The following is a 25,643-nucleotide window of genomic DNA, read 5'->3' as shown; positions in this document are numbered from 1 at the left end:
AGTAGTAATTGACTTGAATATCTAATATATATTTTATTATAATATTTTTTATTCCGTTGAACTTGCGAAAGAAATGGCACTGGAGGAAGGAATGTAATCGACGCCTTTCCTATTTCCTGTTTTTCGCAAATGCAAATTCGCTACTTTGTACGCCATAGAAGCTCTTCTATGGGTGTTTTACTAATAATAAAAAAAAATACTTTTTTAAGTTATAACGTACAAAACAATTTTAGGTACAAAATTTTTAATCATTCCTTCGCCAATGCGCCACCAACCTTGGGAACTAAGATGTTATATCCTTTGTCCTAAGTACCAGTACTCGTGGCTCACTCACCCTTCAAACAAGAACACAAATGTACTAAGTATTTCTGCTTGGGGGTAGAATATATTATGGCGAGTGGATGATATCTATTATTAGCCGGGTAGAAAGCATAACCACTATGTAGGAGTTTATGATAAATAATATTTATTGACAGATAATGGATTTGTATTTATATAAAAAAAAATTATCGCTATGCAAATACTTTATATGTATTTTGCTGTCTTAGACTATAATATATATCTTTTTTCGCATTAGTACGTTAACTGTAACGAAATGTAATTGATAAATTAACCGCTTTAATGACAGTAATTGACAATAACATCAATAATACAATTATATTTTAATAAAAATTTTACGATTTTATTTATCGTATCATTTTGTCAGTATTCCATAGACGCCTGTATACCGAGTACTACATCCCACGTATTCTGATATTGTTTACTATTTGCTTAATAATTTTAAGCTGCGTAATTAATCACCTCTGCAACATGATGCTAAAACATGTTGTTCCTTGAAAAGAGTTTGCTTTGTCAATTTTACAATGCAAACTCTTCGCGCAACATGGAAATCATATCAACAGAGTTATGTACTAAGTTAATTAGTTGGCACAATAAGAGATAGATGTTTAAGCAGCGTACATATAATATACCGCGTTTTTAATATAAAATAAGTTAAATTATATTTCAGAATAAATCTTGTGCATCAGCTTTATCGGCAACATCGTATTTACGAACATGACTGATCGCAACGAGATAACGTTTAAAATAAAGTGTGATTAGGATCTTCTGGCAATCCCAAGACATTGCCAGAAGGCTTCTATTAACTGTAGTAACAGTTTAAAGGCTACAAGTTAATCCAATTTCCTTACTTTTAGGGATTACTTTATCGCTTATTCTAGAGTTTTGTGTAATTGATGGAAATCGTGAATTAAAAATAAGCCTTTACATTACAGATTAAGATTATCTTATAAATTATCATTATACTCTTTATTTTTAATTGTTGTTTAAATGTAACATTAAAGTGTAGAAATTATATCACAAAGCTAAACTTTTAATGGCATGTTATATTATGATAGGTGATCAAAAATATTATGTTACCAAACATTTAAAACAAACGCAACTAGAATAAATTATCTAAAATAATCGAAATTAGAAAACATGATATTCCAAATGCATGATTTCTTACTAACATCTAAATATAATTCTAATATACTTGTAGGGTTATAAATCAACTTTTCTGGTAAGTTAAAGTTCTATGGAGTTTCTTCAATATTTGTATAATCTTATGAAAGTTCAGACCCGTAGCTTTTAATCGTTCTAAATTATGATACTTATTATGATAATTCTTAACAGATGTATTGCTACTACAACAGCAATGCAGTTTGCTATTACGACTGAAATGTGATTCGTTCGTGATGCAAAACTAGATGCTGAGTCGGATATGAGATTGTGGCAATGACACGGACCTCGGGAGAGGGTATGCCAATTTAGGTTATGGTAATTACGTTTTTGCTACCTAACTTATCACCGACGTGTAGGTTGAAACGTCACTTCCGTTAGATATTCAATTTAAAAACCCCGTCTTGTGTCCACTACAAATTTTTTGTGTTTTTTGTCATAGTTCAATTTAAGAATAAATCATCTTTTAGTTAATCTTTATCGCGAATTTTACTTCAATGCAATCTGCTGGTGTCGTTTTTTTTTTAATGTCTTTGAACAGTGTCAGCGACAAGTGCTAAATACAGACAAAAGATCATCAAAATTAGTCGATTAGGAAGATTTCATTGAAAGTGACAGGTACAGACGAATGATATAGATATTTAAAGATATTTAATCGTATTTACCATTTTCTCAATGTTTTTCTAGTTATCTCAAAGATATCTCAATTCAGTACTTTGTTGAGTAAGAAATATCTCGTTTTTTTAATGTTAAGAACATTTAAGTTTTTTTCATTCGGCGCATCTTCTTAAGAGCGCGCGATATGAGCTGAACAAATTTTATTTTAAAGCAATAAAATTTTAGTATAAACTTTTATTTTTAAAATGTGATTGAAACTAAGTACTTAGTCGGAAATAATAGATATATATATACGATTTATAGAAAGGCAATTGTTGTTTTGTGCAAATGACCTGCGGGCGACACAAGATTATTTAACCTACTATAAAAAAGATTTATTTATTTAGCAAACCAATAATTATTTCAGTCATAATATACTAATTATACTGAATCAACTGTTACCTTTGCCTCCTTTAACAAATACTTTAAAAATAAAACATTTGAAGACGTTACTCGTTCACGTCGGCTAATATATGTATAATGTATATAATTTCAAATATTTTCGAAAGTGTATACAAATGTTTATTCCCTTAGGGGGGTCATAACGGCGAGGGGGGGGAGGGGATAGTCGGCGAGATGAGACTACATACATTCTTTATTTGACTTTAGCAGCGTTAAACACAATATAAAGCTCTCAGTCCTAAATTTTTTTTTGTTTTCTTCAATATTAATAAACATATATTTTTTATGATGAGGTAGGTGGACGGACCAATGAGCTACCTGACATTAAGTGGTCACCTCTGCCCATAGACATTGGCGTTGTAAGATATATTAACCATTCCTTACATCGACAATGCAAAACCAACCTAGAGAACTAAGATGTTATGTTACTTGTGCCTGTAGTTACACTGACACTTACCCTTTAAACCGAAACCCAACAATATTGAATATTGCTATTTGGCGGAAAAATATCTGATGGTTGGAGGTGTAACACCTTCTAACCACCAATTAAGTTGGGTACTTCTAATGAATACTTACTTCTAGCATTGCTATATTTCGCAAGTTCAGTCTGCAGCGCTTGTAGTGGGAAAGGCGAGAGTGACTCAACCCTTATAATAGCTACGTCGTCAATCTTAGCTTTAACTCTCTCCTTGTTGAGTTCGTAATAGTGCTTGCCGCTAACGAGTATGACTCGTTTTACGTTCAGCGGATTAGCAATTGAATCACCTGAAAATAAAAATATGAAAAATCATGTTAATATTTCTTACTATATACGTTTTATATTACATGGAATTTAGATATAATATATAAATAAAAATAAAAAATCAAAATCTTTATTTAACAGAGAAGCAAGATACTTTCTCATTGATATAAGATTTTAAATTAACGTGGTTATTTTATTACAAGTATTTTTTTACATACACTAATAGCCTGTAAATTTCCCACTGCTGGGCTAAGGCCTCCTTTCCCTTTGAGGAGAAGGTTTGGAGCATATTCCACCACGCTGCTCCAATGCGGATTGGTGGAATACACATGTGGCAGAATTTCGTTGAAATTAGACACATGCAGGTTTCCTCACGATGTTTTCCTTCACCGCTGAGCACGATATGAATTTTAAACACAAACAAGTACTTAAAACGGGATATTTACCATGTTTTTTATTTTTATTTGGTGGAGCTTATATTTCGAAATTATCTACGAATGTCTTGTTCACGAGACTGTTCTCATTGATTGTCAAAAGTCTACCATCTGTTTGGAAAAAAGCACCTCAAACCTGAGAAGAACCAGCTAAGGAACTCGCAGGGGTTTTATTTAAGTTTCATACCAAATATGTGCATTCATATTACCTATACAATGTTGTTATTTCTAATCTTTAGCACACATTTTGTTTCTTTTTTTTTAAATGTGAACGTTCATATAAGAGACTCAATTACTTTCAAACAATTAAATTAAATTCAACATTCATAATTTAACGTCATATGTTTAAATGAGTTTCAATAATTATTGGTGTTCTTTTTCAAACATAAACATTCATCTAAAGTAGGGCTATTTATTATTGTTATTATTATTACCGATAACTGGTTTGAAGTGTGTTCCCGGTGCAAACTCAGATAGAGGCGAAACAGCATCAGTTAACCGCAGTAGGATTTTCGGTGCGACTACAACCAATGGCTTTCTATAATTGCGCACCACCTATGAATAATAAGAAATTACTAAATTAAATTCACAATTAAAACGAAAGATCGGTGAAGATGAAATTTATACTATAATAGGTATTTATATCCATGTATCAAAGATAGTTGGGATATTTGACTTTTTTCTTTGACGAGTCAATATTCATAGGATGTCCAGTGATTGTATTTTTTCTAGTTATTGCTCTAATGCTGAATTGTTTAGACACATACGGATGAATTGTTGTTATTTATAATTAATGTATTAAATAACATCTTCTTTCTTCGCTCGGTGTAAATTATATGTTACTTATCTATATTTCTAAGTTATATACTATTCATCGATAAAATCGCTCGAACGGGATTAAGTAACGAGATTGAGTCAACATATAAATATACACACTTATATACATATAATATGAGCAATGTGTCTATTATTTCATATTATTTAGGAATTTTGTGTTATAGCTCTCTATGTAATCATATATGTATATGTTTTTTATTACGATACCTGTCTCCTTAATAAGTGGAAGTATTGAGACGGCGTGGTCGGGTTCACTATATTCAGGCAAACATCTTCCGAATCGGGCGTTGATTCTGAACTGTCGCTTAACTGTAAGAACCTTTCGAGTCTACACGACGAATGCTCTGACGCAGCGCCGTCGTACCCGTGTGGTAGCAGCATTACAAGGCCATTGCTTCGTATCCATTTTGCTATGAAAAAAAATGTATACGTTTATTTTTCACTAAACAAACTAATACGATTGAAAGTAAAAGATGAAGCCCAATTTTATCAAACGCTTACTTGTACTACAATTTGCATATAATAATTGTGTTATCTATCTATATCTGTCTGAGAAAGAGAAAGAAAGTGTAAAGTTCGGGAAAGCAGTTCCAATCCACTACCATTTCTCCAATATTTATATGTACTTTACATATAAAAAATTATCTAATTATTAACATTTATAGATAAAATATTTGGTAAAAATTGGTATCACCAAAATAATCATGTAATTTGTTAGAAGTTCGAAGAATAGTACGTTTAATATTTCAACTTAGTAACGCGGTAGGCATCATTGAATGCATATAAAGAAAACTAACCAGTAGCTACAATGAGAACTATTTAGTAACCCTGAAATGGCAACTGATCTGATGTATCTACTCGACACTTACAAAGAGAAAATTTAGTTCAAACCCCAAACCCTGTCGTTCAATAAACGATTCTTTAATGTGGATTACATGCCCCACAATACGGTTGACACGTCCCACAATTCAATGCCTCGCTAAACGTAGAAAACGTATGACGACCATTTATATGACGCGTTAAAAAATATTTTACCATTTCATTCACATCGTTAGGATATTTGCCAAGTTTCAAAGGCCTCAACCGAAACGGCACTTGCTTTTGAAACGTAATAACATTCTGAACATGTATTCACTTATAAAGTTTTCACAGGCTTTAAATAATATATTTTCGTCTTTAAAGTAATCAATTTCTGTTTTATTACAATCGGTTAATTTTTAATTAAATACATGTGTTTAAATAAAAAACTAGCGATACATTTTTCACTACTGGTCACATTACAAAATGGTTTTGAGTTTATATGCGAGATGATGGATTGTGGACACGGCGGTGGCAGATTTTCATCCGATACACGTAGGTTTCTACACAATAATTTCCTTCACCGCCGAGTTTTACTCGACACTTTTAAATATTGTTCACGTGTTCATGGTTAAGATTTACGACATTTACGTGTTCATGATTGGACGATCGGACAATCTGGTCTTACTTAAATAATAAAATACAATTCAAAATATATATTTTATCTATTTTATATATGATCATGTTTTGTTTTTTTTTATAAATTCTAAATTGTATTAATAGATATGCTTAAAAAGATTACGTGGATTTAGTCAGATTTATCAGATTGGGTGAATTTAAGTCATGCCAAGTATCTGTTCGTTTTATTATTCTAGTTCTAGTTGTTTTGTAAATGATCTCGTACTCGACCAAGTAAATAGTTAATAGTAGGGGTAAAAGAACTCCTTGTAATCCTTGAACCTGTTTAATTGTATAAATGCCAACTAGTGCAGAAGAATTTAACAAGAGATAAGGCTTGTCCCTAGTCGTCGGGCAATTTTAATTGCATAGCTTAGCATACATAATTATTTTAGTAAACGCAAATACATGTTACTAGTAAGCTTGTGTGCAATTAATATTATCGCGTCGGTTTTAGAGATATATTAACCATTCCTAACATCGACAATATGCTACCAACCTTGGGAACTAAACCGGAACACAACAATACTAAGTTTTGCTATTTGCAGGTAGAATATCTGTCAAGAGATAAGTATGGTAAGAACTCATTGCTTTACATAAAACCCTATAAAAATATGAAGTAATATATGCAGTACTTACTTTCCCCCGAAGCTATAAACGTATCAACAATGATTTGAGCTCCATTGTAGAAGTCGCCGAACTGCGCTTCCCAAATATACAAGTTTTCTGGGTTGTCGAAAGCCATACCGTATTCGAAACCTAATACTGCTTCTTCGGATAATATGGAATTGGCCACCTTAAAATAATTGAGTTTTTAATTAATATCAATATTACTATAATAATCATTTATTCAATAGAGACTAGCGAATTATGCAGCTGGTGCTTAAAGATATGCCCTGATATATTTTCACCATCTGAATTCCTCTTATTGTCCGATGGCAATCCGACACTAGCGGCGCAGAGAAGTAAGGCACTTTTTACTGCTAACTACGTTTTTTTTTTCAGATAAAATAGTGCATATAATAAATAAACGCGCCATCTTTTGCATAGCGGGCTATTGTTGGGAATTACTTTGATACCTGGACGTAGACCTCATGATTTTTAGATCAACCACGAGCGTAAAGAACGGTACAAGGAAAGTCTTAGTGCTTAGACTACAGAATATAAAAAATATTAGTATATTACTAACAAAAAACTAACCAAAATTTGTGTTGTTTCAATTTAAAAATTTTCGTCCAATATAAATAATGATTTTTCTATGCTATATTCGCAATACCTTAGAAGTGCAGTGATTCTTTGACTAATTAATTTTAAGAATATAATTACTTACTTCCAAAAATCCCTTTTGATCTTCGTGTATGTGGTTTAGAGGAATATGTATCGTTTCCTTTTCTTGATCAATGAGCATAACGTGGCGATGAGAGAAGGTACCACGACCAACGTCCTCTCCGCTGATACGTACGTGACGACCCTCCATCAAGAGTGATCCTGAATCAAACGAACTTGATTATATTATGATGTTATTTAGCGACTGTTTTTACGTGTTGCAATGGTTCCTTGTAATAAAAAATCGGCCAACGCGGTTACGGATCTTTTCACTTAAAAAAAAATATCGTTCATTTAATAACTTAAATCAGCACTTTTAGAGATTTTATAAGAGATTAAAAAAAACGTGCATAATATGTATATGAAAAAGTTATGGGGCGCGCGGAAATACGTATTAATACAGTACTGAGGGAGGTTTCACTTGAATCGATACTGATTGTTTTATACTATACTAACATCACATTATTCAAAAATATATCAATCAGTAAAGCTTTAATTTACATGTGCGAAACTTTTCCGCTTACCATGTATAAGTAGTATAGGGATAAATTATTTGTTCCTTTACGACAAATTCACATAAATTGAACGGAGAGAACTATATATTTCTGTCTATGGCAGGAATCTCCTCTCATCCACTCTACGATATAAATAATGTTCTTTACCAAATGCGAGAGCCTCTGCTGTTGCCCAATCTAGTTCTTTTTCGTCTTCAATTTTTTTGAGACGATTTTTGACATGCATTTTTGCAAGATGTGCATGGATATTCTGAAACAAATTAGTATAAAGTACGAGAGACGATATTATTAAATTATTCAGTAAACTAATGAATTGTTGAAGTGATAACTTCTTTTGGGAGGGGAAAGAGCTTCGTTACGTAACGCGTTACGGAGCCAGTCTGTTTGGCTTCCCTTTTTCTTACGCATGCGGCAGCGTTAGGCAGGCAATAATGATACTAGTAATGTATATACACAGCTTTATAATGTACATATTTAAGAATTATAGCTAAGAATGAAATATATTTTATAATCAATAAAAAAAATTATTAATAAATAAGCTTTCCCTACACTTTCATATTAATACATAAAATTAAAGTACTGAAGTAAGCTTTTCTCAAGTTAAACAATTTCAATATTAAATAGTTCAACTTAGATTAGCTTCAGTTATCACTTCTGTCGGGCGTCCCGAGACGCACATTTTTATTTTTTAAGAAATATTTCATTTAAAGAATGTGATGAAATGAAATAAATACGTATTATAAAGATTTAAACAGCGATGAATTTATCATGGTTTTTTTTTGAGTAAATTTCACAATATTTTTACATAAACTAGTAGGTAACAAATATTTAAAAAAATTTTATAATTTGGAATTTTTCACCTTTCTCTAGATAAATACACTTCAATTACGGAATATATTTGAACAATACAGATCTTCATCAAAGCGAATAGTAGGTAATTGAAACAGTCACAACCCCGGAAGGACATTTTCATTAACGAACGTCAACGAGGGACGAACGCCATCAAAATTCGAGATTGTCAACTCTTTATATCAAGTAAATGATTTGTTGGTATTACTTCTACGATAAAAGTTTGTTACAAATAAGAACATGAGACAGAAATGAAACCTTATTGCGTTAAAAACTTTTTACGCGAAATTTATACATGGATTTCAATGCAGTACGATTCTACAAGATTCATTTCTTTCAGTATCTCACTCTTGAAATTTTGACAACCGTCTTACGGTTAAACGCCATTTTGATACATATATCAGTACAATTATTATAGTTAAGGTCGCACTTAATTCTGACATTTCACGCTCGAATTCTGCGGTGAGTTAAGAGATAGAAGAAACTCGATTCTTCTTACAGAATACCTCTAGGGCTTCGAATAATTAATTATGGGCACGTCAAAGTGTTTTACTCCTAAAATTAGAATTGTTCAACATGATAAGTCAGAATAAAATATTTAGGACGAGCAATCTGAGAGAAAATTTCACATGATTTTATTTTTAAAATGTCAGATTTTTTTAAAATTATGACTATGTGATTATACTATCATAGCTCTAGGATTTTTAAAAACGGAAAACAAATAAAATCGTTTATAAAACCGAACTTAATAATATATTTGAAATTCGAAGGCACGTTCCAATTAATTTTTTTAAATGAAGAAGCGGTTGCTTTTTATATTTTTTGAGCTCATCGTCCAATGCGGTTGGAAATAAATTATATTCTAAAACGAAATGCAGAAATTGCTACAGCTTAAGAATTTATTTAAAATAATTAAAGTTTCAATAATTTTAGAAAACGTGCTGTTTTGTAATATCACAATTCTTAACATAGTAATGCATCATTCGTGAATAATGACTTTGAAACAAATTGTTTACAATTGCCGCGATTGCGCATTTTACTAGTTTATATTCGGAGGTTCTAAATTTAAATCATTTATTTTTGTATAAATGTAAATTATTAATTTAAACAGTGATATAGAATTAGATAGTGATATTTAATCAGGATTTTTTTGAGGAAATTTCTAACCCAGAATATTTACAAAACTAAAAAAAAATATGTTGAAAATTTTAGTGCAATTACTATTGATAGTTTTTTATTTCTTAAGTGTCAACTGTAACGTTACCAGTAACTTAGTTGTATCTTATACAATAAACTACGTAGAAACTTTTCTCGGCACAAGGAGTAAAGCTAAAGTTTTCAATACTTGTACAAAAGATTTCCTACTGTACCGACGTCGTTTTAAAGTTCAAATTCCTCCTTATTACTTATATTAATTTATTTTCATTTAAAGGCTTGTATGAGCTATACTATAGTGATTACTTTAATCGAATATATTTTCTAGATGTGAGCTGCTATTTTAAATTCATTAAGAATTTTAGTTGCACAACTTAAATTCTTAGTACATATAATTTATAACTTGGTTTAGATAATTCATAATTTTTAAAATATAATTATTTCAAAATAAAGTAAGTATATTTAATTGTATTAAATGTGCAATTTTGGCGAAAGCGTTACCGGAAGTTAAAACTTAACGGTGTTATATATATTCGAAATGTACTATTATAGTCTATCTGTTAGAAGAGCTTTGGGTACCAAGCACTCATCAGAGATTCTACCGCCAAAGTTCAATAATTAGTATTGTCGAGCGCAGTTCGAGGGGTGAGTGAGCTAGCGCAAATACAGACACAAGGTTAACATCTTAGCTACCAAGGTTGGTGGCGCATCGGCTATGGCTATTGTTATATATATTGGCTAAGAAATGTTTAATATAACAGTGGTAATGTCTGTGGTGGTCATTTCGGTTATATCGGTGGTGACCACTTACGATGGTAAGCCAACTGATGAGGTGGTTCATGGGCTCCCCTACCTATACTATAAAATAATAAAGTTATATAAATCAAAGGTTTGTATACTGCTACTCCTTCTAATATAAATATTAACATGCTTTTACGAAACATTGAAATTATAAATATTGTTCATACAAAAACATTAAAGCTTAGTTCTACTTGACTTTAATGCTTTAAAAATATTTTATATATAAACAATAAATATATTTTGAAAACTATTCATTTATGTCGTATAGTTTTATTAGAATAGAAAATTCTGATTATGTATATATATATATATATATCCCTTGAGCGATCCAGTTGGAGAGGTAATTTTATTTCAGAGATAAGAATATGGTTTTGTTCCCTACAATTCCCCGATATCGTTCGTTTCGAGATGTTTTTACCATCAGAATAAGACCAAAACTATTTATTGAAAGGGTGTCCTTCTATGAATATATTTTAAGTTGTAATCGTAGTCGTAGTCTTCGTATACGCAGAAGTTACAATTCTGTAATTAACAGTACATTGTGACATAGCGAACACATTAAGCTTTTGAGATATATACATATTAGGTATCAATTATATATATATGTAAGTATTTCCGCTTATGTACGCAGAATATCCTAACAGAAGGCATAGGGCAACTAACAAATAAATATGCGTTTTGATTTATGTTTTATCAAATCTAATATAATTTCCTTGGTGGTTAGTGGCTAGCTTACGCTACTTTCTTGAGGTCCTGAATTCAAAAAGGAGGACCCGGATCGGGTTAATAAAATTTTCGGGATTTTCTGTCAAAACATTTTCAGTAGTACTTAAATTCCTGTGCCTCGAAATATACGTAAAGTTATTAACCCTGTGTGTGTACTTATGGATGTCTTCGATATGAGTTCACAACATATAAAAAAGTAAAAAAACACATATATTTCAACACCCATATATGTAGTTGTACAGTTGAACATATCGTAAGCGGTTAGCTCGTCAACGTTGAGAAATGCCACCGTTGCTTTTACATTGCGAAATTAAAGCTTAAGAATCCAAAACATTTTGCGTATATACATATATTGGAAGAAAATAATCCTACTTTGAGCTGACATGAAATATCTTCCTATCGGCTAATGTCTTTCGTAATAATATGGTTCTCATTGGACATTAATGTTATAACATTTATTCATGCATATTTAATCCTAGGAATTAAATTTTTGCCAGTCATTTTGTAAAACTAAACGAAATCCTTTCGGATTTTGAGAATTCTTTAAGAAACACGCCTAAAATAAGAAAAAAAATTGGGTTAAACTTTACAATATTTTTACAGGCATACATGAAGAGCCATTAAAACATACTCACACACATAATTAAAAGGTAAAATGAAATTGAAAAGTCTGGAATTGCAACCAAAAATTAATATTTAAAATTTATTTTATTTATCATTGAAATGTAGTTGGCAAACTCGTTTTGGCAAAAAGCGTTGGAATTTGGTTAGAACTACTATTGAGACTCTAATATCAAAGTAAATGTTTACTGAATGCATTTATAAACAGGGTTGGGCGCCCCTAAATATGACATAATATAATTTGCTATTTCACGTACATTCAAAATTAGGGCAAAATGCTACATGACGTCACGGACAGTTTACAAATTGTATTTTTTTATCAGACTAGGATTTCACATGAAAAAGTCAAATCATACTTTTCATAAATATATTAAATGAAACGATTACTGGAAAAATATATTTAAATTCGACGAGCTTTGTGAATTTGAAAATTTAAATGTTCCGTAAAAGTTAGTATGTATTTTTCATGTACGACAACATTAATTGTTATGAAATTATTGAGTTTTTAAGAGCCGATAATATAACTTATGTAAGCAAATAAATTAGAAGAAGGCAAAATCAAAACACATTTAAATGATATTAGATTGTCAGTTTGTTTCCTAAAATATTCGTGGAATACCGCCGTAGTTTAGTTCCAGAATTTCACAGCATTGGGTCGTCATTATAAATGCTCTTTAATACAACAGAGTGATTTTAATAATTCTACTTACAAAATCAGCAGGCGTAGACACAGACGCTCGACCAACCAGTTTCAATAGTTCTTTGTTGACGCCGGTATCCCAGACTTCCACGGCTTTTGGTGCTGGCGACATATTTGACCATTGGTCTTGGAAATATGACACCTGAGAATGTATGAAAATCTTGGTTGGATTTGCGGGCAATTCAATTGAGAATAATATAATAAGCGCTTCGAAAGTTATTTTGTGCTACAAAATCAAAAACTTAATAAAAATTTCGTGATTTAAGGAGTATTTACATTTATCAATTAAAACTGTCATCATCATCTGAACAATTTACTTTTATAAATTATATACTATCCTAGAGTCATAAATATATTAATTAGATACAGCAATAAGACATTAATAATCTAATCTGAATTTAAAAAGAAACATCATTTGTAAAGTATAATTCTTTGTTTGTTGTAGGTATATTTCTAGCGCATGACTTAAAAATATGAATACCGTCATTTTTTTCTGATAAAGATAAACATATAGAGAGCAAAAACAAAAGTTAAATATACCAAAGAACTTCTTAAAAACTTACCTCCGGCGTATAAGAACTAGCTGCTTCGTACTGCTCTTGCAAATATTGGGTATATTCCATGTTTATATTATTCACGTCAGATTCAGTGAGCACTGCGTTTGAGATGAGCTTCTCGGTGTATGTGTCTGGTATTGATCTGTTGAAGATCTCTTATTCATAAGTAGTCATTTGGAGACATTACTTATTTGAAAGGCTCGATTTTGCTTTAATAATTAATTATTAAGGTCATAATATATATAATTAGATACACTTGGTGGTAGGGCTTTGTGCCTGTCTGGCTAAGTACCACCCATTCATTAGATTTTCTACAACCAAAAGCAATAAATTAAAAAAATGTCCTTTCGTGGAGTTGAAACTTGCTTCAAAATAAAGTTTCATCTTGTGGTTTGGCCTTGAAAGACAAACAGACAGACAGAGTTTCTTTCGAACTTATAATATTAGTATAAATTAACTACCATGTAGTTACAAATACTAAAAATAGTATTAAAATGATATGATATGATAATGTAAACTTTGAAAAAAAGCGAGCATTTTTGGAAATATTTATAACCCTTACTTTCTGTTATGTATGAGTTTGTACAGTAATGGATTTGTAAAGGTCGGTTCATCAAGCTCGTTATGTCCCCAGCGACGGTAGCAATTGTAATCTATGAACACATCTTTACGGAATCTTCTTTGATATTCGAAAGCTATATTTGTTGCTTTTGCGACGAGCTGAAATAATGACACCAGTGAGATTAGTATGGAAACTGATAGTACATTTTTTTCCAGAATTTGACGATAAATTTGTATGGATACTAGAAATACAATGTCATAGTATATTTTACTAAAAAAACGGACGAATTTTTTTTTTTGTTGGTCGTGCCGACTTCCGACTTTGTTTGGGACACGGGGGATACCACTTTGGGCCACGTGAGAATAAAATTAGTTCGGCGAAAAATTTAGTAAAATTTTATTTGAATTAATTCCTATAATTTTGTTTGTATATTTTGAGGCATTGGGAACCAAGAATAATGAAAAGTAAATTGTAAAAAATTTTTGGACACCTTTAAAATACTAAATAATGGTGTTTATTGAACGTTTTTATTGTTACTTATTTGGTAGTGTTATGTATGCTTACTTCTGGATGATCACCATTGACGTGTATGACGGGAACAGCTATTGATTTGGCCAAATCAGTCACGTATCGGCTGGAACGCCCTCGATTTGCTGGCAATGTGAATCCAACCTACAACGTAATTTTGTTATTTTCCCTCGCCGATTTTATGTTTGTCGAAAAATGCTTCAATAGTTTTGTCAAAATCATGAGATACATGTTTTATATTTAGTATAAGAAATTCAATATGCGATAGTAAATAAACATTGTATTCAGATAGATTATGTCATGGAATAGTATGTTAATTATTTCCAGTCGGGCATTATTAGGATTTTTTCTATAGAAAAACCTGGGGTTTGAAACCAAAACCTCGACATCTGTAGCCTAATATTTAGATACTCGATCAACAAGACATTTAATAATATTAATAATAATGACAAACTTTGTAATGATAAGATATGTTTTTATATAGATAGTATTTTTAATAAGATTTAATTTTCGACAAACATTTTAATGAAAACTTTTAATTTAAACTTTAAGTGAATTTCATTGATACATTACTAACCTGATTATTTACTACTACATGCAATGAACCGCCGACGTCAAAGTGCGGTACTTGAGACAACATCAGGGTTTCCTGGTTTACTCCTTGACCAGTGAAAGCTGCATCACCGTGGATCTTAGAAAAAAAAGGTAAGAAATGGAGTTATTTAATACTTAATGGTAATTTACGCCCGTAATTCCTAAAGTATTATTTGTGTGCTTATCGAAATATTTTTTCAAGTACGAAATTTGTCTTGTCTTTGTCTGAAATTCTTCTGTAAAGTTTCATAATTATTTCTCTGGCTAAATAAGTATATTGTACGAGTGTTGCAGTAATAGTAAAAGTCCTCTTAAGGAAAAGGTTTGGACCTAAATACACTTAATGTAAGTTTTTATCCAAAACGTGCTTTGTGAGGTTTCCTCGTAATATTTTCTGATCGAGTACGACATGAATTGTTAACTCAAATTAAGCATATAATTCTCAAAGGTTGGCCCGGGTTTGAACTCGCGATGTTAAGCTAGAATTCAAGTGTTCTAACTAGGAGATTATCTCGGTTTAAATTAACGTATACTTAAATTTATTTACCTGTACATTTAAAGCCTTGTCGCCAAACTTTGACGATCCGTCCGGCGAATAGTCACCCTCTCTCAGCATAAATTGTTTAGATCTAGTTTTACCCATTGATACTGGATTTGCTGCCTGTTAAAGAAATTATGTGATTATAAATTTTTTTTACATAATATGATATATTATGGGTTTAATTACAGAGATATTTTTACATCATAAGAAAAACATTTTATATAGCTTACAACAATTTAAATAGAGCGCTTTATACTATTTATATTTAGTGTATATGAAAATTATAACTTTTATCCGGTCTATCGATTTGCGAATAAGTACGCAAAAATAAAACATATCACTACGATTTTCTCTTCAGTTCGTAAAAAATAACCTTGTTTGTTAAATTTTAATAAGGGCTTAAATGTTATAAATATATTATTATAGAAACATTTGGAAACATTCCAAAGTAAGAGAATACTAGTATCTAATTGTTCATAAAAAGCTGGCTTGACGTTCTCTTATACACGAAACTTATGCGATTTGAAGCGACTTTAATTATGTCTAGAATAGTCTCCCGTAATTTATTACATATATATGTCAGCAGATCGAAATGGCTGAATATATTTTAATTAAATTCTACATTGTAGAGGAATTTGTAGCTTACATGCTGAGCGAACAATTATAGAGAAATTTGATTCGTCACAAAATGCTTGAACAATATAACGATTTATCTAAATCTGTTGCTCGTAAATAGTCGTTATTACATGCGTTCAAAGTAAGGTGAAATGTCGATATCTCTTTCTGCCATCAATATTTGTCACATGAAAAAGGAAGATATATCGTATTACGATTTTAAAATCGCAAATCGCAAATTTTAATATTTATTACGTACTTCTAAATGGGACGGATTGTTTATGAGAGAAACTCGAACAGTGTTCCCTTCAACTGTGATGTCGCTGGATACGCCTGTAACATTAAGTTCATTTTGAGTGTTTTCACACCTCGAATGCAAATTTCTGTTATCGCCGAAAAATCACACAATTTAATTTTTTTCTGAATGTTCAGTGCCTACTATTCAATTTTTTATTTTTGATTGCGGCAATCTCAGTAACTACCAGAGCGATTTAACAAATAGTGAAACATGCATGTATAAATCAAATTTAACGCGGTAGATAGCGCACAGCTGTCCTCGTATTCTTTAATTTAATATTTCATAAAAATGTTAACAATTTTATATTGCCTCCACTGGTGACAGGAGGGTTGGTTCGTTTTGTGCCCAGAGGATCGACATTGCGATTCAACGAGGAAATGCTGTTAGCATTCTTACCAGCATTCCATGCGGTCAAGAGTTATACTTTTAATTCATATTAAGGACTTCATTTTAATAATTCTTATGTAAATAAATTTTATACTAATTTATTTCACTTTTTCGCACATAATTCTGTTTTTAACATACGTAATATAACGTCGAATAATTATATGCTTAAGATTGTCTGCGTGATTGGTCTAGGGTCAGCTTACAAGGCTGGATCCAGGACGGTTTAAACAAAAATATATCAGATTTTTTGGTCGATAAAATCTAAGTAGCAGTCCACAGTTTAGAAGTTTGGGAAGCATTTAAAGGCCTGATCTTAAATACATGATAATATAATAATTTAATGGAATTGCAGTTGCAATTGTTACAATTTTTGGTAAGTGGTCGATAAATCAATTATATGAAGAAAATCCTATTTACTGTACTCACTTAAATGGGTAGGTATATCACATGCGGCATTTGCATCTTCAGGAAATTCTGGGTTACCGTTGAGTTTATGGAAGATTTTAACTGGCGGACATTTTAGTAAGCAGCTCAAAGCGTTGAGTTTGCCCCTGTGGGCCATTGCCAAGACTATATGCTCCACATTTTCTAAAAATAATACTAAAGTTTAGAAATGGTAACAAAAAATCAATTCATGAATATTAAGAACTAATATATTTTTAGAACTTGTTTTAACATAACCTGATCACCTCATTAAATAAATTCCTAAAAAATAACAGTTTATTAAAGATATTTTTTTGTTTAAAAGAACATACAAAAGGCAGGATTTATTGTAGCCATAACCATCATCATCATTTATTGTATTCCTGATACAATTCCTCATGGGTGGCGCTTGGAAGGAATATCTTGATATCAAAATCTATAGCGGATTCACATTCCCGGAAGTGCGAAACGACACGTCTTTTTGCTAATTTGTAATAAGCGCTGTCACTTTAATTTTGATAATTATTGACTGCAATCAATAGCGGGAAGTGTATTCTCTTTTGTTGCTTCACTTTAATGTTCCGAGCGCTCTATCTGCCTTTTGTTTTATAATCTGAGAGACTTGCATTCTTGGGACACTAATAAAATACATTGAAATGGCAACATCTATTTCGTAACCCAATAGAACTTTGAGTTACACATTTTTTTTTCAATTTCTTCTTAATAGAAATGGAAGCAATCATCCAATGGGGTTTCCTCGCGACGCGTTTCCAATGATCAAATAAAATTACTTAAAGACGATTTTTTTTTGCCAAAATAAATAAATCTGTCAAAGAGTAAATAATTATTTTGCATGAAATGGATTTTCTTAAAAAAGTTTGGAGTGTCGTATATACAACTGGCATTAACTGATATTAATAGTAACTGACTATCGGAAAAAAGTAATTACTGAGTTTCTTGCTAGTTTTTCTCCGTATAATCTGCATTCCAAACTGGTGGTAGCTTCAAATTTAATTTGATTGTGTAAAATGAAGATTCAAAGTGCTCACAAGAGCCTACTCGAATAAAGTAAATTTTGATTTGATTTTATTAGAATAAATGGAATTGGAATTAATTTTATATCAGAGTGCGACATTTGCAGTTTCTTTAACTTTTTAAATAATTAAAATGCTATTTATTCTTAGCAAAACAAATTAACCAACAAATCTTGATAGTAATTACTTTTAAATAGAATTTCCGTCGATTTTGGCTTACCTGAGGTAGTAAGTTTCAACAATGTTGAGAAGAATGTAAACAATGACTCGGCTCCTTCCCCACAGTATCTCTTCACGGTGGGATACTTGGTCGCGAGAAACTTATCCCATACTTGTGAGTGAAGCAATTCTTTGAGTATTTCAATCTGACGTTCTTTGTGTATGACATCGGAGCCAGATTCAATCCGTTGTGCAAACCATTCTCGTTCGGTTTCCGTCTGAAAGGATATTTGTGGTTTATCAGTTTTGGTCGATATTTTGTCTACAGATTTAGTCACTATTTTGATATAAAAGTCCAACAAACAGCTCGAGATCGCAACAGCTTAAAAACATTTATAAAGATTAATCCCTAAATGTATATATTTTATATTTATTTTTGATTTGCAAAATTTACTCATAAAAGTTACGAGCGATACTAGTTTTATTATAAATTTTGCAAAGTTATTGGCTTAATCTTAAGGGATGATCGTGAAGTAACTTTAATCTTAATTAACGCAATACCTCTAAGTATGAGAACTCGTAAGAAATGGGTCCACAGTAAATTTTCTCCAATTGTTCGACTAAGTCGCTTGCGGATTGTTTGCCGTTGTAGCCGTACAATAAACCCAAGTCCACTGAATCTTGACTGGATAGACCGTATCTCGTTGTATCAAGTTCTTTGATGTATCTGAAACACGATTTATGGAATAAGATATAATGATTTTTATTTGTTCTAGTTAAAATAATACTTCTTTGACTATCTTATACATTAATAGCGTAAGCCGATTTTTGTCCCAGTGATTATGGAATAGCTGCACGTAGAAGATCTGTTATGGTCTTATTTTGAAGAGCTCCAGCCGTAGATGTGACGTCAGTTAAAAATTAAATTAAATGAAATTAAAACATAGATTTCGAAATTTCTAAAAATCTGTTGAACAAACGCGAAGTTTCGCGGGCGACCCACTAGTTTTTTTTTAAATAGTATCGTTTCGAAAATTATTTTAAATTGTTTTTGAAAAAGGAAAAAATAAAAGATATTTTTAAATATAACTTTACTTAGCGAAACTTTCAATATTGATCACGACTTTATTGGTACAAATAGTTAAAAAATCAATTAAAACGCAATTGTTATAAGACTCTTCTTACTTTTATGGCGCCAGCTTAATTATTATTTTTAAGTTCATTATAGAAATGTTCGATAAAAAAACAAAAGTTTTTTCTTTAGACATTCATCAAAATTTAATTTTTGAGTTATAAACACATGTACACTCTCCATTCCGTCACTCTAATAATTTGTCAATTATAATAATATTGCCAGTTCTTTTACTTGAACTTGGCTTGACACGCTACCGCGTGTCTAGATGAATCATAATTTGATGGAACGGCAAATCCGACACGACCGGCAAGAGTTCAGGCGTAGGTAGGCTGTGCGTGTTTTTTGGGGCATGGTAATATACACACTCTCAATTCTTAGACTTCGAGTTTATACTGAGATTTTTTCGACAGAAAAACCCGATTACTTTTTGGGGTTGAAGCCAAAACCTCGGGATCTCTGGCCTTATCAGCCACTCGACTAACGAGGTAGTCAAATTCAATTAAAATAGTATTCAATTAATATTATAAAACAAATAGATAATAATATAATATAGATAATAAACAAATATATTTTTTGTGGTTTTGTAAAATGTTTTCGATACTTATTATTACACAGCGAAGCGGATGGGTAAGCGAGTTTTTGTCTACGTCTACGATTAAAACAAATAACTTAAAACATCTGAATAAGCTTTATCTGTATATAAACATTTCCAACATCCAATGGGACACGCTGATGTCAAATAATAAAAAGCTATCGTTATCGCGTAGGAATCCCAATGGGATGCATAGTGATAAGTGCTGGTTCGACTTCGGGTTCCATTGTTAATCCCTTGGGGGTTAAGATAACCGCACACAGCGGGTCAATATATCTAATGGTGCTGCCACACTGTGGTGAATAATAATCTTATTTTTTTTTATCTTTGTCCTCAATCCATTCCTAAACTATTCGTCCAGTATTCGCCTGTGTTCTGCGTGCACTAGCGAAGGTCCTGGCCCAAAACCTGTGTATTTGTCCCTCAATATAAACATTTTATGTCAACCCTTATTCTATCCAGTAGAAGTAATTATGTTATGAAAATTTGTTAATAAACATCTATTTAATAAACAAATTATTAACCTCGGAGTGTAGATCCAAAGTCCAATCTAATACGTACTAATGCGTTTTCATCAGTGTGGGAGCGTTGAAAACAAATAAGGAAAAATAATAATATGTTTACGTTAGTAATTGTATGGTGTTAGTTATTGTTCAATACTGTTTTTAAATATTTTAAAATGGAAGTGTGGCCGCTGAATTATTGTTTGATTGGTTTGCTATGGATTATCCTATAATAAATATGTGTTGTTCTAGGGTTTTCAACGAGCTTGAACTTAACAACATTCAGTGGCCATCTTGATAAAGTAACAGCTGTCAAATTTGTCAAAATACTTTAGTTTTGACATTTTACCGAGGAATAAGGAACGCGTCAACAAAGCGCTTAAATTATTGGAATCTATTTTAAAAAATCAATGCTCCTTTTTCTAACTTCCATGCGTTAGTTCCAATTTATCGCACTCGTGGCCGTTCCGCAGAGTCTACACTCTACATCCATCGTTTAACGCATACATTCCAGACAACCGGGCTGGTAATCGATAAAGCAGTTCCTGTACGTCAAAGAAACGCAAAATCATTGGAATATATTGCTGCCGTTCGGGACAGCCTGCGAGAAAACCACAAACAGCTGATTGGGATTTCAAGCATTAGTTTTTATAATAAAAAATAAAAACGTGGTACTGTTACCCAGGCAGGTTGTTTTATTTCATTTTAAAGTTTTAGTGCTTATCAAAATCTCTATATGAACCAAATATAAATGTAGTTGTCTGATTCTTTGGCCTAGCTGCTAGAAATATGGGCATAGATTATGGGGTACTGGGTTTAAACCGCAGGTTGAACCTATAAATATTATCAATTACAGGCCGGAATCTGGAAGTTAGAAATGTCCAAACAAGTGTGAGGTTGGCACCTTGCCGAAATCGGTTAGGACGACTACATATATGTGGAATATACAAGCATTAGTTATAAGGACGATTTGACATCAAAGCCTCTTTTGAAGTATTATCTGTAAAGGCAATATTAGTTGCTTCTCTAATTTCATTAATCCTCTTGACGGTTAGATTGGCATGGAACAAAACGATCAATTACTGTGTAAAACATACGCTGAACTATATTTGTAGGAATAAAGATGTCAAAGTTTTGTTTGTGTTTTATTAATGCGGCTTCATATATCCGCATATTTCTTCTGGCAACACTACATATCTACTAATCCAGTGTTAGTATAATATGTATCAATCTCTGGATTTTTGTTCATATTTTGCGTATTTGTAAAAATATTTTCTATGCGAAATTTGGTTCTGAATAGTGCTATGTCATCATTCAAATCGTAAATCCCGTATCCTGTATGCACTCGGCTGAGTTTGAGTACTAAGTCCAGCCGGTGATGCTTTTAACACCACAAGGACAAACATTATTATACAACAATTGAGTATAAATTCTTGTAACTTATTGAAGTTACAATACAGACCTCTGTTTCCAAACCGGTAATTCTGTCATGATCCAGTAGGCTCAATTGCGTATGCAGGAAGTAAGTATTTAAATAGTTTTAAGTTTTTTTATTTGATCTAATGATAAGCTTAAAATATATATATCTTGCAATGTTTTGTATAAAGAGATAACTTTATTAGGAGCCGCTAACCAATGATCAGTCCTAAAAATGTTTATAGCCATATACATATGATATAAGTTTAATAATAATAATATAAGCGTACAGATACATATGTTTTGATACGAACAATTGGATGAAAATTAATCACATTTTATTAGATACCCTTGCCGTCTTAATCTTAGCGTATAACAAATTTATTATTCATTATAATTATAACGTCGTTGACTTAATGAAATTTTTCATTATGTCTCAATTTCTTAATGTACTAAATGAATTATCTTTATTATAATTATTATAATAGAAATTCAGTAACACGAGTCTTAATTTTAATTAACTTATGACGTCAAAAATTACCCAGTCGATATGGAGTAATGGTGCATGTGATTAAATGATATTTAATTAATTAATGTATAACGGTATCAGTTTAGGCAGAGGTCTTCTATTAAGGATAAGAAATCGGTGTCAGAACGCCTCGCTCTTCATGTATTATATTTTTTATAAATAAACAAATTCGAATTACATTTTTTTATTATTATTATTATTTTCCGTTTTTCTTTTTATATTACATGCAACATACGTGTGTGTAGGCACGCGCGTGTTTATGTGAGTGTGAGCGTGTACGTGCGTGCTTGAGTGCGTATTTGCGTGAGTGTGTGTGTTTTTACAAGTGTGCGTGCGCGTGCGCGTTTACTAAAACCGAGTAATATTTACATATTTTCGAAAGACACTCGGTTTGCTCATTAGTAAGTCCTTCTAACTTTCTCCAGCTTTATCTAGCAATTGTTTTATTATAATGGCCAAATATCAAGGGTTTGTTAATTCTGTTAAGCAAAACATTCGTGGATTCTAAACACAGGCTCGAATTCAATAAAAATGCTGAATGGTGTATACAAAGATTTATGATAAAATTGTGATTTAACCTACATGTGCCGTAAAAGATACTGTCACGTGCAAAAACCAATTAGCACTTGATTACCCCCAAACCTCATTTTTCCTTAACTCTTGATATTGTATGGCCTTTCATTATTTCCAATGTTCTTTACAACACAATATCTGTCCTTCTTTTGTTTTATATTACTTTAAGAGAACTTTAGAAACCATTTACTTTATTTGTGGCCATAGTGCTTTTTTTTAAATACTATATCCTTGATGACAAACATGATATGAACGCCAAGTTTCCGACTCCGCAAAGTAAATTAATCATTCTTGGGGCAAGGTATCCGCTTCTATAACAAAATTCCGCAGACATTTTTAACTTTGCCGTTTCATAATTTTAATAATTTTCAAGTCAATTGTAAAAATACATTGATAAATAAGGCATATTATTCGATACAAGATTATATTAATGATAAAAAAGCGTGGAGTTAATGCTTGTTGACTTCCAGGCAGGAGACATAACATACATTTATATAATTGTATTTAACTAACATGACTGTATTTTTGGATGTTGAAAAAGAGTAACTACTGAGTTTCTTGCCGGTTCTTCTCGGTAGAATCTACATTCCGAACCGGTGGTAGCTTTACTTTAAATAGTTTGTTAAAAGCCTACTTGAATAAAGTATATTTTGATTTTGATAAGAAATTAAATTAAGAAATTGAAGAGACAATTTTATTTAATTGTTGCTTGTAGGTAAATCGGGGATGGAACCAACCACTTAACATATATTCTACCATCAAACAATAATACTCGCTATTGTTGTGTTCCATTTTAGAGAGTGAGTGAGCCAGTGTAGCCAGGCACGAGGGATATAACATCTCGGTTCCCTATACCAACATCGGGAACCGAGATGAAGCATTGGTATTGTAAGGAATGGTTAATATTTCTCACGACGCCACTATCTGGCAGCCAAATTTCTCGTCCGCCTACACATCATTATTTTTTTTTTAAATAAAAAGTATCTTCTATCTTTTTTTATAATTATTATATTTTCGTCTTATTCTCTTCCTATAGAAAAGTGAAGTAAGCCCCGAACACAAGATAAAATATAAACACAAATTATACAAATTTAATAACTCTTGGGTCTGAATCCGCAAGTATCGTTTAAGATTCACCTGTTCGGACCGCCGGGCAATTTCGGCATCCTGAATTACTATTGTGATATCTATGAATTTACCTGTTTTCATTTTTGTAGTCGACGTTATCAATGGTAGCTCGTAGGTGTCCGTAAGTCCGATACGCGTCGACTAGTCTCTGCGCGCGACAGTTCTCGTAACGTTTCGCTAACACTTCTTGTGGTGTGTCTAAAGTTATATTAATGACATTAAGAACCAGTAGTACGTAGTATATGTATATACTAAACTATATGTCGCCTGCGGCTTCGCTCGTGTTTTAGGCATCGATTGTCGGTTGTCATGGATAAATAATAGCTGATGTCTTTCCTTGGAGTTGAAGCTTGTCTCATACTAAATTTAATCAAATTCGGTTCAGCAGTTTGGCCGTGAAACGGACAGACACAGTAACGTTTGCATTTTTAATATTAGTAAACATGTGTGTATTATTTAATAATAAAATACGTCTGACATTTATTATTCTTCTACAAACGACAAATATAAAATTTATAAGTAACAATTTTATAACATTCATTTATAATGTCGTTCAATTACTCTCTAACGTTGTCTATTTAACTGTGCTTGTTTATTAAAATAAAATAACTGACAACCTACCCTTAAAACGCGAGCTAAGCCGCGAGAGACAACTAGCAATACATATTATATAAAGCAACAGTCCTTTCGGTTCAAATCCAAGTGACTTTTGGCTCCAATTCGCCAATTGTATGGAGCAAAACATTCAATAAGTTACTTTCCAAAAACTCAAATGAATTAAATGCCATTATAATCTGTAAATCGTAGCTCACATACATATTTTTGCATTTTATTAATGTCAATATAAATGTTCATCGTACAAGAATATATTACAATATACCTTGTATTTATTTTGTATTTGCGTACTCATTGAAATAATCTCTGTTATCGATAGCGACATAAATTTAATAACTAATTTTTGTATGATATTGTCGTCAAATATCTAATAGATAATAATGCAAAAATAATTCACTTAAACTTAGCTAATCGATCGTTAAGTTCAAGTAACTTATGCTCGATAACGTACCGATTTCATTCAACTCCCGCGGTCGATGCCCGAATACACCCGCTCCTGAATGATAATGTACCCGATCCTTCCATCTCATCACCTGTCTCACTTGCACTTTGTTTAACATAAACATTTTCATTTTCAAATCACTATTTCATATTCGATTAAAAAACACGCCTATTTTGAATTCCGTTCCGTTCAAGGTTACACAATTTTAAAACATTCTGCGCGGGAGTGGTCTACTCTACGTTTAGTGCGGTACTGTCGTTGTAATGAAGGA

General features: G+C 31.8%; 1 protein-coding gene across 1 annotated transcript in view; it reads right to left on the bottom strand.

Moving 5' to 3' along the window:
• The window catches only part of LOC113393122 (probable 2-oxoglutarate dehydrogenase E1 component DHKTD1 homolog, mitochondrial), a 27,957-nt gene extending 2,314 nt beyond the window's left edge, over nt 1-25,643 (bottom strand). The window contains exons 1-18 of the mRNA XM_064216424.1: nt 25,382-25,643; nt 24,387-24,513; nt 19,001-19,166; nt 18,501-18,717; nt 17,250-17,411; nt 16,398-16,471; nt 15,530-15,643; nt 14,966-15,079; nt 14,425-14,532; nt 13,861-14,018; nt 13,305-13,440; nt 12,752-12,883; nt 8,037-8,139; nt 7,379-7,536; nt 6,688-6,844; nt 4,780-4,982; nt 4,170-4,290; nt 3,136-3,324 (exon numbers count right to left, since the gene is read on the bottom strand). Coding sequence (XP_064072494.1) covers nt 3,136-3,324; nt 4,170-4,290; nt 4,780-4,982; nt 6,688-6,844; nt 7,379-7,536; nt 8,037-8,139; nt 12,752-12,883; nt 13,305-13,440; nt 13,861-14,018; nt 14,425-14,532; nt 14,966-15,079; nt 15,530-15,643; nt 16,398-16,471; nt 17,250-17,411; nt 18,501-18,717; nt 19,001-19,166; nt 24,387-24,513; nt 25,382-25,502 — 2,560 coding nt within the window. The 5' untranslated portion in view covers nt 25,503-25,643. The remainder of the gene's footprint in view (nt 1-3,135; nt 3,325-4,169; nt 4,291-4,779; nt 4,983-6,687; nt 6,845-7,378; nt 7,537-8,036; nt 8,140-12,751; nt 12,884-13,304; nt 13,441-13,860; nt 14,019-14,424; nt 14,533-14,965; nt 15,080-15,529; nt 15,644-16,397; nt 16,472-17,249; nt 17,412-18,500; nt 18,718-19,000; nt 19,167-24,386; nt 24,514-25,381) is intronic.

This window comes from Vanessa tameamea, chromosome 12 (genome assembly GCF_037043105.1).
Source record: "Vanessa tameamea isolate UH-Manoa-2023 chromosome 12, ilVanTame1 primary haplotype, whole genome shotgun sequence".
In the NCBI taxonomy this organism is placed as follows: Eukaryota; Metazoa; Arthropoda; class Insecta; order Lepidoptera; family Nymphalidae; genus Vanessa; species Vanessa tameamea.
Note: the sequence above shows the minus strand (reverse complement) of the source record. Positions and strands in the feature narration are given on the sequence as shown.